We start from the raw sequence: 20,232 nt of genomic DNA on the forward strand, positions 1-20,232 counted from the left end.
GAGGCACTCTATGGCTTAACGTGGCTTTATTCAAGTAAATGACTTGACAGGCATAGGGGGAGGTGAGGGGAAGGAAACACACAGGACAATGGCACTGTTTCACACTACTAGGGGCGCTTCCATGGACCCGTGGAAGCGCCCCTAGTGGTGCGAAACGCTGCCGTCCTGTGTGTTGAATAAAGACACGTTAAGCCAGTGAGTGCCTCCAGCCTATCTATTTGATAAAAAAGATGAATACACACTAAAGCCATATTATGTTTGCTATTTTAACTGATATGTTTTTCAATTAAGCAAGATCGAATACAGTTGGGTAGATGTAGCCTAAAAGTATAGAGGTCAGAGTATGAATATATCAGAATAAAGTAATACTTTCTAAATGTAATCTCTAAAATACTTTGATTCAGGGCTAAGTGTACGCATTTTAGTTTCTTATTATTACGTTTCTTGATATATTACCAACTATAGAACAGTTACATCTCCAGAAGACGTTATTTCATTAGTCACAGAATAGAGGCTGATTGAGTTCATGGCTGGCTTACCATGATGAACCATGTGATAAGTGCTGCATTCCTGACATTTTTCAGCTGATTTCCATTTATGTCTGGCTGCATTTCCAGATAGAACAAAAGGCTTTCATTGATTACATTGGACAGCCAACTGATAAAAAGATGAAACAGATATTAGTGTCAGCCATGATGTACAATACATTAGTCACTCTCTCTCCTAACCGCTAAGACACTGCAGTTTTGTTTTGTTTGTTTTTAAAGAGAACCTAAATCATTATCAGAATGTTATTTATTGTATACAAATATTCTTTTTTATTTTGTGCTTGTCAGGGTTTGGATGTTGCACAATGTTAGGTCATCTGGTCCACTGACCCCCAGGAGTGACAGCTGTCCACAGTCTTTTGGAGGCAAAATATATTCAAATAAGAGTCACGGTAAAGGTGGGTGCGTGGCTGAAACTCCAACCATCAGCAGTGGGCTAACGGCTGCACAACTGGGCAATACAATTGTGCAGCCACAAGCCCAACATTTGGTTTTAAGCGGGCTTTACACACAGCGACATCGCTAGCAATGTCGCTGGTGAAAGCACCCGCCACCGGCAAATGGTTGCCCGTGACGCACAACATCGCTTACACCCATCACACATACTTACCTGCCTAGCGACGTCACTGTGGCCGGCAAATCGCCTTTCTAAGGGGGCGGTTTGTTAGGCGTCACAGCGGCGTCACTAAGCAGCCACCCAATAGAAGCGGAGGGGCGGAGATGAGTGGGCCGAACATCCCGCCCACCTCCTTCCTTCCTCATTGCGGGTGGCTGCAGGTACGGTGATGTTCCTCGTTCCTGCGGTGTCACACATAGCGATGTGTGCTGTCGCATGAACGACGAACAACCTGCGTCCTGCAACAGCAACGATATTCGGGATAGGAACGACGTGTCAATGATTAGGTAAGTAATTTTGATCGTTAATGGTCATTCCTGCGTTTAACACGCAACGACGTCGCTAACGAGGCCGGATGTGCGTCACAAATTCCGTGACCCCAACGACATCTCGTTAGCAATGTCGTTGCGTGTAAAGCCCGCTTTACCCTTAAAAAATATCAAATTATTTTATGATTTTGATAAATTGCGCCAATATTTGCCACCTTATGAATTCTTGTGTCTTGCAACCTTTTTAATACATTTGCCCCCAAACTTTTTTTAATTCCTTCTTCCTTTTACGGTTGGGTTCACATCCTGGTTTTGCCAGATGTCAGTGGCTCACTCTTAAACCCTGATAAATGGTATTGAGTGACATCAGCTGATCAGGGTTGCCAACTTGACTTTTTATTTTTTCGGGACAGCTTATCAAAAAATCACGGGCAGCCAACATATCTTACAGACACATTGGTAGACCATACTATACCATTATTATTATTATAAGTGATACACATCTGTAGCTTATAATTCTGATATACAGATATTAGCCACATTCACTGTAAAATGATGAAAAATACAATCAAAATAATCCGTATAAGTTTAATTTTTTTATGGTCAGGGCAAAAAAGTGCTCTATTTTTATGGACTGTCTTGGATTTCTGAACGGTTGGCAACCTTCCCACTGAAGAGATTTTTGTGGATCAGTTGAGGTGCACCTACAATAAAAATTTCAGACCTCGGTATTCTTTGTAGGTGGGAAAACTTTAGTGAAGTAGATGGAGTCATTTTGAGCTCTGATTGACCTCATTTGTGTCAGTGTCCACCTTTTTGAGGGGGGGCACAAAAAAGCATGTGATGTGAATCCGTGCTAATACATAACAGAAAATCATTACCATATCATGAACACCAACATAATTTTGAAAAAGCGTATCTGAATTTCAGTTCCTAGACGTCTTTCATTTTCTGTATATATTCCTTGTCTTCCTTTCAATAATGTGGCAACTATTAAAACATAAAGTTGCATGTTAAAACAGATTTCTGCATATAACATGTAATCTCTACTCTAGAAAATAGATATTTGTTGCTGAAGACAGGTGAACAATTTTGACAATTGTGAAAGAAAATTCCGGATCAGGTAAATTGCCTGAAATCTTATAAATGGATGTTTAGTTTTAGCTGCATCATGTAATACCTTGTTTGCAAAAATTTTCCCAGAAATCTTTGCCTTGAAACATATCATTCTTCCAACTTTTGGATAGATACACGCCTTGAGCAATGTTATCATGTGACCTAAGCTCAAATTACCGGACGTACCACAATCTCTGGAGCTATGTTATTGAACCCACTACGGTGAAGACTATAAGAAGCATCGGCGTGTGTGCAAATTTTTTTTTACATCTTCGCACGCGCCGATGGTTCTCATAGTCTTCACTACAGTGGGTTCAATAAAATGGCACCGAATATCGCAGACTCCGAGACCTGAATACTGTGGTTATTCACATGCTCTGCCAACAACAGCAATGGCGGCAGGCGGCACGGCGCAATAGTCAAATAAAGAAAAGGGGGCAAGCCAGAGGACACAGGAGGAGAATAAATGCGAGGACCTGACCCACAAAGACCAGCCCATGTTGCACACATCAATCAAAGTGCAGTGCATTTCTGCAACTTTCAGTAAAGATATTTAATCAACCAGGCATCACATCTTTCGATAACAGGTATGCCTGAATTCAGCATCTTACTGCCTGTAAGGCACTGCCTTTACCTCATATAGAAAAATCCTGCTGGTTTGTTCTCTTTAATTTCTGTTGGATAAAGTGATCTTTATTTTTGCACAAAAGATCATCATTTTAGGCAGCGCATGCTCTCTTGGCAGCAAGTGTACATAGGACTTGCACTGTCAAGAATAATGGCAGCCACGTACTGAATAATCTATTACAGATCATTCAGTGCACATTGCAAGTGTGGTCTGCCTTTACAATCAGGTTTTTATTATAATTATTATTATTTATTTTTAGAGAACCATTGATAATGCTGAACATGAGAAGGTATTGCATATAAAATAAAAATATATATTATAATGAACAAACTAATAGTGGCAGACCAGAACGAAGGGTGAGCGGACCCTGCCCTCGCGGGGTTACAGTCTATATTAAATGACAGGATCAGCAAACAAGTTGCAGTTGTTTAGTGCTGTGCTTCAACTAATGTAAACGGCCACTTAAATGGAGAAGCTGTGTCAGATACTATTATGACACAGCTTAAGTGAGGGAGTGGATATCATAATGTGGAAGTGGATAATCCATAGGAGGAAGGACCAAAGTGGAGGTCACCTGAACTGGCAAAGCTCCCTAAAAAGAGAGCATCAAAGCAACCAAAGACGACACAACTCGGGGAGAATTAAACAAGCCAATAAGTTAAAGAAAAGCATTAAAAAATAAAGCAAAAAGTGAAAGCAAAATGTATTGAATGTATATAAAAGAAATGTATGTTTTTCTGTCCTTCTGTATTATGATCTGTCCTTTTTAATACAATTACTTAAAATTGGACAACGACTTTAAACCCCATTTAGCTTAAAGGTGTTTAACTCCTTCACCACGTAGCCTTTTTCACATTCATGACCAGGCCAAATTTACATTTATTTTGTAAAAATTTGGGGTACATTTCCCATTTTAAAAAAATTGACTTTTATGCCCTTAAACCACACAAATCCAAATGTCACACAAAATAGTTAAAAAATAAAATTTACCACGTCTGCTCTATATCAGCACAATTTTTGAAAATCAGATTTTGAGTTATGAAATTTAAAGGGTTCATCAGCAATTTCTCATTTTTCCAACAAAATTTACAAACCCATTTTTTTAGGCACCACATCACATTTGAAGTGACTTTGAGAGGCCTATGTGACAGAAAATAACCAAAGTGACACCATACTAAAAACTGCACCGCTCACACTGCTCAAAACCACATTCAAGAAGTGTAATAACCCTTTACGTGCTTCACAAGAAATAAAGCAATGGGGAAGGAAAAAATGAAAAGTACTTTTTCCCACAAAAATGTTATTTTAGCCCCAAATTTTGCATTTTCATAAAGGTAACATGAGAAAATTCCACATTACAATTTGTAGTGCAATTCCTCTTGAGTATGCTGATACCCCATATGTTGTGGAAAACTACTGTTTGGGCACATGGCATAGCTTGCAAGGTAAGGGGCGCCATTTGAATTTTAGAGCACCAAACTGACTGGAATCGTTAGCAGATGGAATGTGGCATTTTGAGAGCCCCTGAAGTGCCTAAATGGTAGAAATCCTCACAAGTGACCATATTTTGAAAACTAAACTTCTTTAGTAATTTCTTTAAATTTTTGGTAAGCACCTTGAACACCCAGGTGCTTCACAGAATTTTATAACATTGAGCTGTGAAAATGAAAAAATACATTTTTATCACAAAAATGTTGCTTTAATCCCAAATTTTTCATTTTCACAAAGGTAACAGAAGAAAATGCAGGTACATTTTCTTGTGCAATTTCTCCTGAGTACGTCGATATGTGGTGGAAGAGTACTGTTTGGGCATATGGCAAGGCTCGAAAGAAATGAGCGCCATTTGAATTTTTGAATGTAAAATGACAAATATGTAGCTTTAACCCCAAATGTTTCATATTCACAAGGGTAAGAGGAGGAAATGAACTGTACAATTTGTTGTGAAATTTCTCCTCAGTTCGTCAATAACCCATAAGTGGTGGAAAATTACTTTTGACGCACAGTATAAAGTGGAGAAGGGAAGGAGCACCATATTGGAGTTCAGATGTTGCTGGAATAGTTTGCAGATGTCATGTCACATTGGCAGAGGTTCTGAGGTGCCAAAACAGCAGAAATCCCCCACAAGTGACCGCATTTCACAAACTGCACCCCTCAATAAATTCATCTAAGGGTGCAGTGAGCATATTAATACCACGGGTGTGTCACAAAATTGTATACAATTGAGCAGTGAAGAAAGAATAATTACATATATACCACTAAAATGTTGTTTTTGCCCCAGATTTCTAATTTTCACAAAAGGAATAGGTAAAAAAAAGGCCCCGTAATGTGTTACACAATTCTTCTTGAATGTAGCAATTCCCTACATGTGACTGTACAGTATTATTTGGCCACGTTGCAGGGCTCAGGAGGGAAGTTTTACCATTTGACTTTTGGAGCACAGATTTTCCTAGAATAATTTGCGGAGCCCCTAAGTGCAAGAACAGCAGAAATTCCCTCAAGTGACCACATTTTTGGAAATTACACCCCTCTGGGAGTTCATCTACAGGTGAAGTGACGATTTAGTCTCTGAAAAACACCTGTGGAGTAGTAAAAATTGAAAATTAACCCTTATAGTGCACAGTACATGGTAGTGCCTGTACATTGAACCCAGCTTGTGCTGTTGGAGAGAGAAACCCCATCGATTAAGCGGCCACTCCTCACTACAACTATGCCAAATATCTGAACATAAACTTTTGTGTAGGCACATTGTGGTGCTCACAAGGGAGGACGGCATTTAGATTTGGAAGCACATATTTTGTTGAATTTCTTTTTGGGGGGGAGGCAAAACACTTTACCAGAGCCTTTCTGCCACCAGTAATGTAGAAGCCCACTATATTTCCATTGAAAAATGAGGGGCCTGAGTGGGGACTTTTGTTTTTGTGTTTTGAGTTGAATTCTATTTGGTGGCAATTTGCGGCACAGAACATTTTGGATCAGTTCACATTTTTCCAGTGCTCTATGCTGAGCACTTACATTAGGTTTTCCATCTACATCTCCGAAATGCGTGATTCAGGTGAAACCCCAGATGGATCCATTCACTATGTCCAAGATAAAGGAGAGAGGGCACTAACCAGTAATATAAAATGTCTTTCTTTATACTTCATAAAAACATATTGGCAGCGAGCAGGATGCAGAGAGTGTCTGGACAACTGCCATTTCAATCCATTCACTATAATGAGGCAGGAGAGTTACTCCAGACTCCATTTAGCCTTTGTTCAGCAGTGTCCATCTTTTCAATGGTGCACAAAACTGTACTTGACCATGCTTTTGTGCACAACTAAAAACATGAGTAAAAGATGGACACCTCCGCACCACAGGCAAGGAAGGAGTTCAAAATGACTCTCTGCCTTTTTAGAGTGAATTTTTCATTAGGGATTTTGTCTGACTTACATTTTTCAGAGTTTTACACGTAATCCCTGGTGTAAGCGCTTAACGTAGAGCGCAGAATAAATGTGAGCAGCGTCGTACTGCGATCTTAGTGAGGCAGAATGAACAAATTTACAGCAGTTGAAGAATTGGCTTTATTACTATTTTTTTCACCGTTCACCTTGAAGTATAAGTGATAGGGTGGCTTTATTCCTCAGGTCAATAGGATTATAGAGATTTATATAGGGCTTTTTTTTGCTTGGCTACTATCACACTAAAAAATACTTTTTTACAAAATTAAGGCTTTTTGCATCATCGTATTTTGAAGGTTATAATTTTTTTTATTTTTTTACCGACAGGAATCATGTGACGGCTTGTTTTTTGGTGGAGTGAGTTGAAGTTTTTATTGGTGCAATTTTGGACTACATAATATGTTTTGATTGCTTTCTATTTCACTTTTTGTGAGGCAGAATCAAGAAGAAACAGAAAATCAGGAATTGTTTTTTTTTCTATGCCATACACCATGTTTTAAAAGTGATGACAACTATACTCTTTGGGTCAGCACAATTACAGTGATACCACATTTATATATTTTTATGTTTTGCCACTTTTACACCATAAATGCAATTTTATACAAAAAAAATAATAATTTTGCCTTGCTGCATTCTGAGAACTATAGCTTTTTTTTGCTGATTGCTCCGTATGGCACTTATTTTTTTGCAGGACAAGATGACATTTTCAAAGATACCATTTTTATTTACACATGCATTTTTTTATTGGTGCCATTTCTGGCCACATAATAGTTTTTGATTGCTTTCCATTATGCTTACTGTGAAGCAGCATCAAAAAGAAACAGCAATTCAAGAATTTTTTTTTTGTTTGCTTTTTCTACGCCACTCACCGTGTTGTAAAGTTGATAAGATAGCTTTATTCTTTGGGTCAGTATATTTACAGCTATACAACATTTATATTTTTTTTATATTTTGCCACTTTTACACCATAAAAACAGGTTTATAGAAAAAATAATTTTGCATTGCCGTATCCTGAAAGGTATTTTTATTTTTTTTGCTCATGGAGCTGTATGGCAGCATAGTTTTTTTTGTGGGACAAGATGACATTTTCAGCCATACCATTTTTATTTACATATGCATTTTTTTATCATGTGTTATTTCACTTTTTTGTCAGCAGTACGATGCGAAGACATAGTTTTGGGGCAATTTTTATTTCTTTTTTCAGGGGTTTTTTTTTACGACGTTCACTGAAGGCGTTAACTTGTGGACAGTTTTATAGATCGGGTTCTTCCAGATATAGCGATACCAAATATGTGTACTTTTTTTGTGGGGGAAATATTGGTTTTTTAACATAAATTAACATATTTTTAATTTTTTTTTATGTTTTTACAATTTTTTTAAAACTTTTTTTACTTAATACCTATATGGGACTATTACTTTTTCTTGCCCTGGTTGCTGATATAATTTATTACAATACACAAGCATTGCAATACATTATATATGTCAGTGCTGCACTGACACAAGCATCTGAGATCATGCTCATGGCATGATCTCAGAGGCTTTCCGTAATTGGGTGACCCGGAGGTCATCTTCATAGCATCGGGTCATCATAGCTACAATCGGGCCCTCTCAATGACGTGCTAGGGGAACTGATCTGACAGAAGAATGATCGCATTCCCTCTCCCAGTGTCCTGAAGGCTCCAATCAATATCAATTGCAGCATTTACATGGTTAAATAGCAAGGGATGGCACGGAGACCATTCCTGGCTGGGGTTTAGCTCTCATGTAAGTCAATCTCCTGGTTGCAATTGCATGGGCACAGCTCCAGTGCCCACATGATCGCCATGACGTACTAGTACGTCCAAGTTTGGAAAGTCTCTGCCAAATAGGATGTACTAGTATGTCCAGGGTCATGAATAGGTTAATAAGCACAGCTAGAACAGATGCTAAAAGGGAAAGAAAGATCTGTGCCAACAAAGATAACACTTCTTTGCAAAAGACAACCCAAAAAAGAGAAATAATTATATGCACCAAATGAAAAGATTTCTTTCAAATTTGGGATCCAAGATAGAACATTTCTCCTTCTAGAGAGTACCCAGCTAGTGTAAGGAGAATAATGCTGCATTTTTTCCGCAGCAACGCAACGTGCACACAGAGCCTTAAAGTCCTAGAGGAGTATTGCATGGTCTATAAGGCTATGTGCGCATGTTGCGTTTATTCCCGCGTTAATGCTGCGTTTTTAACTGCAGCATTTCAATGTCAAATTGCATGCATTCTGCTTCCCCAGCAAAGTCTATGAGAAGTCCGAAAATTCAATGCGCATGCTGCGTTTTTAAATGCAGCATTTTGGATGCCAAGAATCGCTGCGGAAAAAAAGCAGCATGTCACTTCTTTTGTGCGTTGTAGCTGCATTCTCCACCCATTGAAATCAATGATGTGGGTCAAAACGCAACCAAAATGCACTTGGACTACATTTTTGTTGCTTTCCGCATGCTTTTCTGACAAGCAAAACGCAGGTCTTTTCAGTCTCTCTCTGTCTATGTCGGTCAATCTCTCTCTGTCTGTCTATGTCGGTCAATCTCTCTCTGTCTGTCGATGTCAGTCAATCTCCCTCTGTCTGTCGGTCGGTCTCTTTCTCTGCCAGTTGGTCGCTCTGTCTGTCTCTCTGTCCGTCGGTCTCTCTCTCTGTCTGTCTGTCCCTTTCTCTGTCCGTCAGTCGGTCTCTCCCCATTTCTCATACTCACTGATCCCCGATCACCAGCGCGGGGCTGCACGGCTGTCATAAAGCTCCGGCGGCTTTTCCTCTTTTGAAAATGCCGGCCGCTTATTATTCCATCTTGTATTCCCTGCGTTCCCCACCCACCGGCGCCTATGATTGGTTGCAGTCAGACACGCCCCCCACGCTGAGTGACAGCTGTCTCACTGCAACCAATCACAGCCACCGGTGGGCGGGTCTATATCGTATAATAAAATAAATAATTAAAAAAAAACGACGTTCGGTCCCCCCAATTTTGATACCAGCCAGGGTAAAGCCACATGGCTGAAGGCTGGTATTCTCAGGATGGGGAGCTCCACATTATGGGGAGCACCTCAGCCTAACAATATCAGCCAGCAGCCGCCCGGAATTGCTGCATCCATTAGATGCGACAGTCCCGGGACTCTACCCGGCTTATCCTGAATTTCCCTGGTGCGGTAGCAATCGGGGGAATAAGGAGTTAAAGGCAGCCCATAGCTGCCACTAAGTCCTAGGGTAATCATGGCAGGCATCTCCCCGAGATACCTTCCATGATTAACCTGCAAGTTAAAGAAAATAAACACATACACCCGAAAAAATCCTTTATTTGGAATAAAAGACAAAAAAAATACACTCTTTCACCACTTTATTAATCCCCAAACACCCATCCAGGTCCAGCGTAATCCACAAGATGTCCCACGATGCTCTCAGCTCTGCTACATGAAGCTGACAGGAGCGGTCACAGACCAGACTGCTCTCTTTCAGCTCCACGCAGCAACTGAAGTGAGCCGCACGATCAGCGATGACGTCACTCAGGTTACCCGTGGCCACCGCTGGATCCTCCAACTGTGACAGCAAGTCGCCCGAGTGACTAAAGTGATCACCGGTGCCGTCACTCATGTTACCCGCGGCTACCGCTCTCAGGTGGAGGACTCCAGCTGTGGCCACGGGTAACCTGAGTGACGGCAGCGCTGATCCCGCTGCTCACTTCAGTCGCTCAGGGGATTAGCGGTCACAGGTGACCGCTAATCAGGACGCGACACACAGACAGAGCCGCGGTATGACAATGAAGTTGGGTGAATTTCATCTAAGTTGATTCTCATCGCGTGACTCTGTCTGTGTCTGCTGTCAGCGGACATGTAGTAGAGCTCAATTGCCGTGGGACCGCATTGCAAAAAATGCATCCAAAACGCATGCAAAATGCATGCAAAACGCATCCAAAATGCATGCGTTTTGGATGCATTTTTTTTTGACAAACGCAGTGTTTACAGTTTTAGAGGATGCGTTCTTTTCCACACTGCACAGAACGCAACGTTCGCACATACCCTTAGTATCCTATTCTTGAACTTAATTGTCACCTATTGAGGTATACGGTAAATTTGAAAAATCAACCTTGACACTTTATTGATCCTTGCCACATGGCTCAGGATAAGAGAGGTTATTTGCTTATATAAATTCCCAGAGGAGCATTGAATGGCCAATAAGTCTGTTCAAACTGACTTGGCCTCTCACTTATCAAAGTCAGATATACTGCTTTGTACTGATGGGGGCAAACACCCTGAAACCGTGTTTGCAAATGGAGTGTCTAGTTTACCTTGTGATGTGGCAAAGATCAATATTGACTTTAAGGATTCCTAGCCCTGTAAATTTGGTCACTGATTGTTATTTCTCTAAACATTTAACTTATAACTAATGTGCAATGACAGGAAAAAAATACATTGATCTTCTAGATCTAATTACTTTTTCATGAAGTCAAACAACTATCATCAGTGTCATACAGTTGTAAATGCTTCCAAAACGCACATGAATAAAATAAGTCTTATGACATCTTACCTGCTAAAACAGTTCTTCGAAAGAGGATAGGATTAGCTACCATTACAAGCAGAAGAGGCGCATAGGTAGTAACGTAATGAGGAATTGCATGTTCTAGACCCTCCTCACAACTGAAAAACATGACAAAATAATTTTACCCTGTATTATTTCTGTATACATCTATAGAATATTAAGGGATTTTCCCACATCCAAAACGGTAAAATAAATTATTTCAAAAATGACATAACAGAATTCAAAAAGTGGAGCCCTGACCATCAGACAAGCTCTATTCACTCTACACAGCGGTCATTTCTGCAGCATATATTAATCTTATATCATGTATTGAGTTGGTATAGTCTAAAAAAAGACCCCTTTATTTTTTTCACAGCTGAAAAGCACTATCATATACCTTGCTTCACAACTGCATTCTAAAATATATATATATATATATATATATATATATGTTACATAGAACAATGTTTTTTAAATTACAAGAACAGTCAGAGGTTTTCTGTAACGTGTATAGGTATAAAGTTTCATACATTTAGGGTATATGTTTGGTGCCACTGTTCTAACTTGCATGTCAAATGTATATTTGGACCGCTTACATACTAAACCTATTAGGATTTTTACAAATCTCTGATAACTGTAAGAAATTTCACCAATGATTTTAAGTAGTAAAAAAATAGTAAAATTAATAAAAAAAGTACTAAAGTCTAAGATCTACTCCTGAGCTTTTTATAATTGCAATGTATACATTAGGCCTTAATCACCTAGTATATGTAGAGATGTAACACTGGGCGACTGCATTGTCCAAGTTACATCACTTTAGACACATTTTTATTCTTTCAGATATTAAAAGGGAACCTGTCACTATGTTTTTTCCTTATGAGCTGTGGCCACCACCAGTGATCCCTTATACAGGGCCGGCTCCAGGTTTTTGTGGGCCCTGGGCGAAAGAGTCTCAGTGGGCCCCATCCACACACAGACATGCACAGATACATACACATACAGGCACACGTACACATACTTATTTAAAGAGAAATTCACAAAAACACATAAATAGACATAAATCTAGACACAGTCATATACACTGCCAGATAGATACACATCATACATGCACACACACACACACACACACACACATTATTTTTATATATTTATCCTGTATATATATTTCTAATATTGGGAAGCCGGCAACAGCCTCATTCACCTCCCGGCTTGTCTAACAGACATGGCCGCAGATAGGGCACACTAACACTGCAGTATATACATCACAAGAGAGGCTGGGGACAAACACAATACTGGGGGGAATACATATTACTGAGGAAAGGGATATACAGCTCTAGAGGAGGGCAGTGACTGAGGTGGGGGGGGACAGCTGTGAGGTGGGGGGTTGACATGCAGCTCTGGGTGTATACAGCTCTGGGGCGGGGGGGGGACATACAGCACCTGGGTGGAGGGGACATACAACTCTGGGGGTATAGTAGTATGCAGCCCCCATATTGTGTTATGAAGCCCCCATTGTCCTCCATATAGTATTATGTAGCCCCCGTATGCACTATGCAGCCCCCATATAGCACAATGCAGACCCAGATAGCATTAGGCACCTTCATGTAGTATACAGCACACATATAGCACAATGCAGACCCAGATAGCAATAGGCACCCTCATGTAGTACACAGCCCCTAAATACCACAGTGCAGAGCCAGATAGCATTAGGCACCCTCATGTAGTACACAGCACCTATATAACACAGTGCAGAGCCAGATAGCATTAGGTATCCTCATGTAGTACACAGACCTATATAGTACAGTGCAGACCCAGACAGCACAGTGCAGAGCCAGATAGCATTAGGCACCCTCATGTAGCATACAGCTTGTATATATCATAGCCTGTATATAGCACAGTGCAGAGCCAGATAGCAGTAGGCACCCTCATGTAGCATACAGCTTGTATATAGCATAGCCTGTATATAGCACAGTGCAGAGCCAGATAGCAGTAGGCACCCTCATGTAGAATACAGTGATTAATACTCAGTGGCGTAACTAGAGTTTGATGGGCCCTGGTGCAAAATTTGGACCGGGGCCCCCCTCCACGTACACCGAGATTTAGGGTGCGGGATAATGACACTGACACTCGGGGTACAGGATAATGATGCTGACACTTGGCTCTTACCCTCAGCACCCAGGTTTCCCATGATCTGAAATCCCTCTATCAGTACCCAGTTTTCTCATGTTCTGATATCCATCTTTCCCTCAGCACCCAGCTTTCCCATAACAGAGTAAAGCTGGGTGCTGAGAGATGTATAGCAGAGCATGGGAAAGCTGGGTGCTGAGAGATGTATAGCAGAGCATGGGAAAGCTGGGTGCTGAGAGATGTATAGCAGAGCATGGGAAAGCTGGGTGCTGAGAGATGTATAGCAGAGCCGCTCACTCTCTCATCATTGCTCTCAATTGTATCGGCACCTGCGATGCCGATGCAATTGAAAGCTCGATCCTCGGCGGGGGGCGGTGACAGCACGACCACCGGGCCCCCCTGAGTAGCGGTGCGCCACTCCTGCCACCACGAGTGGGCCCCCCCGGCAGCTCAGGGCCCCGGCATTTGACCGGGTTTGCCAGGTGCTGGCGCCGGCCCTGCCCTTATATACAGCATTCCAGACAACTGTATACAAGAGCCTACGCCATTCTGTATAATGTAAAACACAGCTTTGTAATACTCACCTAGTGGGCGCTCTGGTCGAATGGGTGTTGTTGCTTGTTCCAGTGCCTCCTCCATCTAGTGTGATCACCATCTTCCTGCCCAGCCCCATGTGCATGATGCATCCTGTAATATTCACATAGACGCCTCCATTACGCTCCTGCACATGCACACTTTCATCTGCCCGGCTGAAGGCAGTTCAAAGTAATGTAGTGCATGTGCGCGGGCGGTCTCTAACCTTTCCTCCTGTACTTTACAGTACTTTGCTCTGCCCTCAGCTGGGCAGATCAAATTGCGCATGCATAGGAGCGCAATGGAGGCGTCTGTGTGAATGACGCAGGACATGTCAAGCACACTGGTCTGGGCAGGAGGACGGCAATCACACAAAATGGAAAATGCGCTGGACCGAGAGCACTGACACCTATCGAACCAGACTGCCCCCTAGGTGAGTATTATACAGGTGTCTTTTTTACATTATAGCGATTGGGCTCCTATATACAGTATTCTAGAATCTTGTATATAAGAGCTCACTGGTGGCCACAGCTCATAAGGGAATAACCTGGTGACATGTTCCCTTTAAGGAATAGCTTGGTTGTGTGTGCCTACCAAATCCTCTGTATAGATAGAGGCACAGTGGTTAGCATTGCAGTTTTGCAGCACTGGAGTCTTGGGTTCAAATCCCACCAAGGCCAACATCTGCAAGGAGTTTGTATGTTCTCCCCATGTTATCGTTTGTTTCCACCTGGTTCTCTGGTTTCCTCCCACACTCCAAAGACCTACAGATAGGTAATTTAGATTGTGGGTCAATGTAGGTAAACTGCTGTGAAATTAATAGCACTATATAAATGAATAAATATTATAACTAGAATACAACTGATGCGATTTCTTTCTTAGTTAATATACTGTATACAGCAGAAATAGCAGCCACTTGATTTAAAAATGTAGACAATATGCAGCAACATGAAATAATATGGAGCATAAATCCTATCCAGTATAGAGGTAAGTAATACAAATGCGATAGAAGATTTTTCATTTTTTTATGGCTGGAATGTTGCTCTAATAGTATCTATCAATCAGAAGGAAATACCTTCTTCTCAGTTTCCACCCTAAATGCCCCTGAAATTGATTTTTACAATTATTTCAATTGTGTTCACAGTTTACCCTTGAGGCAGCTAATGAATTCATGAATCGCTTACGTTTACCTTTCAGGGGTAAGGTTAAGGGCCAAACAGACCGTGAACATAAGGTGGATTGTATGAAAGTCCGTCTAGCAACAAAGAATGTTAAATAGGATTTCTCAACATAAAGAAGGGTACAAATTGCAAACTACATGAAAAAATAAGCAACATTGCAATTGACTTGTTATTAAAAGTCCTCGCCATTCTCAAGAAGAGAGAAATTTATAATTCTATTGTGTATTGCTTGTTAGCTGTAGTCTGTCAGTGGTGGCCAGACTCATAGGCAAGTGCACTTACAAGCACTTTGATATAGAGCTTACAATCATCGCTCTGAAGCTGATTGGATTGCTGGCTTCAGAGACTCTGCGTTTCTCGGATGCTGCAGAGGCAAAGCTTCTTCTTCCGGCAACATTAGAAATTGTGCAGTTCAGATTAGCAACTGTATCACACCACTGGTCGATAATCAGAAGTACACCATCCCCTGGCAAACAGGAAGCTGAGCGGCAGAGGAGCAGTGCACTCCTGAATACAGAACATGAAAACATTTCCTTAGGCCTAAAATACACTTCCGCAAAAAAAACGTACGTGTCTCACGGTCCGTTTTTCGGGTCCGTGTTCCGATTTTTAGGGGCGTTTCTCCGGTACGTATGGCATCCGTGTGATGGCGTATGCGAGCCATGTGTGCGTGTGGAATGTCCATATTGACATAAAATACGTACGTGTACTAACCGTGTGCTGTCCATTTTTAAAGGCCCGCATTCTTACCCAATTAACGATTTTAATCATTCATCATGAGATCCTGGTGTTGTTGTTTGCTTTCAATTGTCCTGATAGATTGGAAACAAGTGTTTCAGATTTCGTGATGAAAAACGGACACGGACGATACGTGCTGAACACGGACATACTCCGTGTGCGGTACGTGCAGGCACGGACCCATAGACTAAAGCGGGTCCGTGCCTGCGTGCTGCCAGCCAAAAACGGACATGTCGTCCGTGTAGAAAAGCGCACACACGTACTTACCACACGGACACACGTTCCGTGTGATTTTACGTGTGTGTGCCATCTACCATTGAATAACATGGGTCTCCGTGTGTACATATCTCCGGTACGTGCAAATACGTACCGCACACGTACAAAAAAAACGGATGTGTGTTGCGGGTCGTAAAGGGTGTCTGTGAGTTAGGATATTGTTAAAAAATTGTACCACACAGTCTGTGTCAATTCAGTCGCTAACCTGAAATATCAAGGAGGTATGTATACTTACATAATACTGCATCAATCAAAACACAAACACCTTTATTAAGCTCAGCCCCTGATATCACAGTATCTATGTTCGTCCAAAAGCAGCTGGTAGAACACAGGTGGTCCAGATATATTGCTTACAATACAGGTGCTAAAATGTGGCTGAAAACATTCAGTCTGTGAATGAAGCCATACTTGGAAATACACGGCCTGCAATAAATTAGCCACTGTCATTCCCGACTGTGCATGTGTGTGAATGTGAATTGTATTGCTGTATTGTAACTTCCCTTCAGTCTATAGCATATATATATATATGCCGCCCCCACGTCAGTAGCAGCCGGGCTGCTCGGATCCGGATCCGCAGTGTGGCTCGAGGGATTCTCCGGACCCGGGGGTCACGTGGACACTCCAAATAAAAGGGGACGTATTTGTACGGGATTTGCCGTAATCAGTCTGTGACGCCACCAACGGTGTGTGGTGAAGTGTGGCACCACCGCTGCTGCTGTGGGGCACCCGGGGACGATGGAATGGCAGCTGGTTGTTAACCCCTCCGTAGGTAGGTATGGTTGCCCCGGGGCCCGATGACTCGGTGCAGGGGCTGGTGATGGCAGGGGCTGGCGCGCCTGGTCAGACCAGGGAGTCTCAGCTTACTCACGGTTAAATAAATCAGACAAGTCCAGTGGTTAACCAAGGTGCTGGTGGCCGGCTGCCGCGGTCGGGTGTACTCTGGTTCCCCACCCGGGCTGGTGGTCTGTGTCACTTTCCTCTGCACTGTGTTGTGATGTGGTGAACTTCCCGGTGTGGAATGCGGGAGTTCGCTCCCGGTACTTCTGTTGGGAGCCGTGGCCGCTGATGCTGATCTACCGGGCCTTGGCGGATGCCCTATCCCTCTCTGTGGGTGGTTGTCTGTTTTTGGGACTTTGGTTGGGACAGGACCTATAATCCTGCCCTCAATTGGTTAATTAGCTAGGCCGTTGGTTCCGGTCCTGGCTTCAGGGTCCAAGTACCCCCTCTGTGTACGGTTTCCGGGTCGGTTCTCCGGTGTCGGTACTGGCAGGCTCCAACCCTGCCCCGGTCCACCTCGGATCTCCGGCTGCTGTCTTCCCGTCTCCTGTCAGACACGGACCACCGTCTGCCACCTAGCCAATGCACCGGAGCTCCAACCCCGGTGGCTCTGCTCTCGGTACTTGAGCTGCACCTTCACGCTACTCCTCCACTACTACTCCACTTGACCTACCAAACTTGACTCACTCTTTTCCCACCCCGGGTTCTCCAGACCCCTAGGTGGGCATTCTCCATCCGCCTGGTCCCGCCCACTGGAGTACCTGTCCTACCCTGAGGGGGGTGACTAGGGTTTCAGGTTGGCTGTATGTAACCCTGTGAGGGAAGGTGTTGTGTGGGGCCTATACTGTGTGACCACCTGGCGGCGCCAGGGCGTCACATATACATATATATATATATATATATATATATTATATATATTCCTGTCATCTTACTGAGTTTCTTTTTGGATGCTGGAATCTTATCTTACATGTTCATGGGTTTTATGATCAGTTAGTGTACCGCCCCCGTGCCAGCAGCCGGGCTACCGCTGCTGCTCGAATCCGGATCTGCGGTGGCTCGAGGGGTCTCCGAACCCGGGGGTCGTGCAGCCACTCGATTAAAAGAAGGGGGGAGATATGTACAGGGGTTATTTGGAAAGTTTGTGACGCCACCCACGGTGCGTGGTACTGTGAGGGACCACCGCTGCCGTTGGGGAGCCCGGTGACGATGGTGTGGCAGCCTGATGTTTAACCCCTCCATGGGTAGGGGGTTTGTGTCCCGGGGCCTGTTGATGGTTGGGATGGTATTTGGGTGCCGTGGGAGATAGGAACAGGGGTCTTCAATTTACTCACTCAGTCCTGGAATAACTACACCGACAGCTTGTAAACCAAAGTTCTGAGCACCACTGCAGTCTGCGGGGAGCACGCTTGGATCCGTGCCCTTGGTGTTGCTGTTAGCCTGTGGATCTGTCCTTGGCACCTTCTTCTTTATTGGACCCATTGGTATAAAACTCTTCGGGTCCCGCTCACCCGTATGGCTAACGGAGTGAGCTTGCTCTCAGGGTTCACTCGTAGGACTTCTTTGGATTGTAGTGGGAAAGTCCTATCCCATCGGTGCGCTAGTACTCCGATTTTGGAGTGGGATGGGGATGACACTTGAAGTCTTCACCCCCGTCGGGTAAATTACGGGAACGCGTGAAGCTACTTTCCGGCCTGGGGTCCACGTACCCCGTCGTGCCATGGCCCCTGCCCGGTGATAGCTCAAGGCCGCCGGCTGCCCTCCTCGGCAGTCTGTGCCCCTTGACACTGTGCCCTGCAACCGGGTTCCAGCTCCTACCAGGCCCAGACCAACGTCTGCCACCTAGTACTCATGAGCCCTGCTCCGTGGCCTCTCCTAACGTCATCTAGCTGCCCCACTCCATCACCCCGAGTACTCCCATTGGCAGCGGCGGTACTCTCCATTACCGCACACCACGGGTGGCGTCACAAACTATCTAACTCCCCCTGTAAATAACCCCCCTTTTACATTTAAGAGTGGCCCCAAGCCCCCGGGTCCGCAGACCCTCGAGCCACGTGTAATCACCCCCGGATCCAAGCGGTTTCGACCACTGCAGGGGTGGCACAGCAGTCACCACTCACCTAACTGAAATATTCTCTCTCTGTCCTCTGGTGTCTTTCCCTTCTCCTTCAAACATGCAGCATACACCCCTTACTTAAAAAAAACATCCCTGTATCAAAACTGCGCCGCTAGCTACAGACCAGTCTCTAATCTCCCCTCTCCAAACTTCTGGAATGCTTAGTCAACTGCCGTATAATCCACTGTTTGTCAGATAATTCTCTCCATGACCCTCTACAATCCGGTTTCCGTTCCTAAAGGCTGCTTTACATGTGTCGATTTCTCGTGCGATGCATTTGCGATCGCACCCACCCCCATCGTTTGTGCGGCACGGGCAATTTCTTGCCTATGTTGCACAATGTTGTAACCCCCGTCACATGTACTTACCTTCCAAACAACCTCGCTGTGGGCGGTGAACATCCACTTCATGAAGGGTGAGGGACGTTCGGTGTCACGTCAGACAGCGGCCGCCCAATAGAAGCGGAGGGGCGGAGATGAGCGGAACGTAAACATCCCGCCCACCTCCTTCCTTCAGCATTACCGGTGGGACGCAGGTAAGCTGCAGTTCATCGTTCCCGGGGTGTCACGCGGAGCGACGTGTGCTGCCTCGGGAACAATGAACAACTGCACGTTCGATTTTTTGAAAATGAGCGACGTGTCAACGATGAACGAGAAGGTGAGTATTTCTGCTCGTTTATAGCTGTCACATGCTACGAAATCACTAACGATGCCGAATGTGACCCCGCCGACATCTTGTTAGATATATCGTAGTGTGTAAAACCTGCTTTACACTCTACTGAAACTGCTCTTACTAAAGTTTCTAATGATCTACTAACAGCTAAATCTAACAGTCACTATTCCTTGCTGATTCTTCTGGATCTCTCTGCTTCGATACTGTGAATCACCAGCTGCTCCTCACTATACTCAGCTCTATCGGACTCATGGACACCGCTCTCTCATGGTTCTCCTCTTACCTCTGATCGCTCCTTCACTGTATCTTTTGCCGGCTCCAACTCCTCTCCTCTACCCTTTACGGTTGGGGTTCCTCAGGGTTCAGTCCTTGGCCCCCTTCTCTTCTCCCTATATAATGTTCCTATTGGACAAACTATCAGCAGATTTGGTTTCCAGTACCATCTCTATGCTGATGACACCCAACTTACACTTAATCTCCTGACATCACCACTGCATTATTACAAAATACTAGCGATTGTCTGTCCTTTGTCTCCAACATCATGTCCTCCCTCTATTTAAAACTGAATTTGTCAAAAACTGAACTTCTCATGTTTCCTCCCTCTCCTAACCTTCTCAAACCCAA

The 20,232-nt window shown here is 43.6% G+C and overlaps 1 protein-coding gene across 1 annotated transcript in view; it reads right to left on the reverse strand.

Annotated features, from left to right (window-relative positions):
• GPR143 (G protein-coupled receptor 143) overlaps window positions 1-20,232 on the reverse strand; it is a 116,930-nt gene that overhangs the window by 19,585 nt on the left and 77,113 nt on the right. Inside the window, exons 5-7 of the mRNA XM_075333493.1 lie at window positions 11,161-11,270; window positions 2,315-2,423; window positions 540-657 (exon numbers count right to left, since the gene is read on the reverse strand). Coding sequence (XP_075189608.1) covers window positions 540-657; window positions 2,315-2,423; window positions 11,161-11,270 — 337 coding nt within the window. The remainder of the gene's footprint in view (window positions 1-539; window positions 658-2,314; window positions 2,424-11,160; window positions 11,271-20,232) is intronic.

Source organism: Anomaloglossus baeobatrachus, chromosome 2 (assembly GCF_048569485.1).
Source record: "Anomaloglossus baeobatrachus isolate aAnoBae1 chromosome 2, aAnoBae1.hap1, whole genome shotgun sequence".
In the NCBI taxonomy this organism is placed as follows: Eukaryota; Metazoa; Chordata; class Amphibia; order Anura; family Aromobatidae; genus Anomaloglossus; species Anomaloglossus baeobatrachus.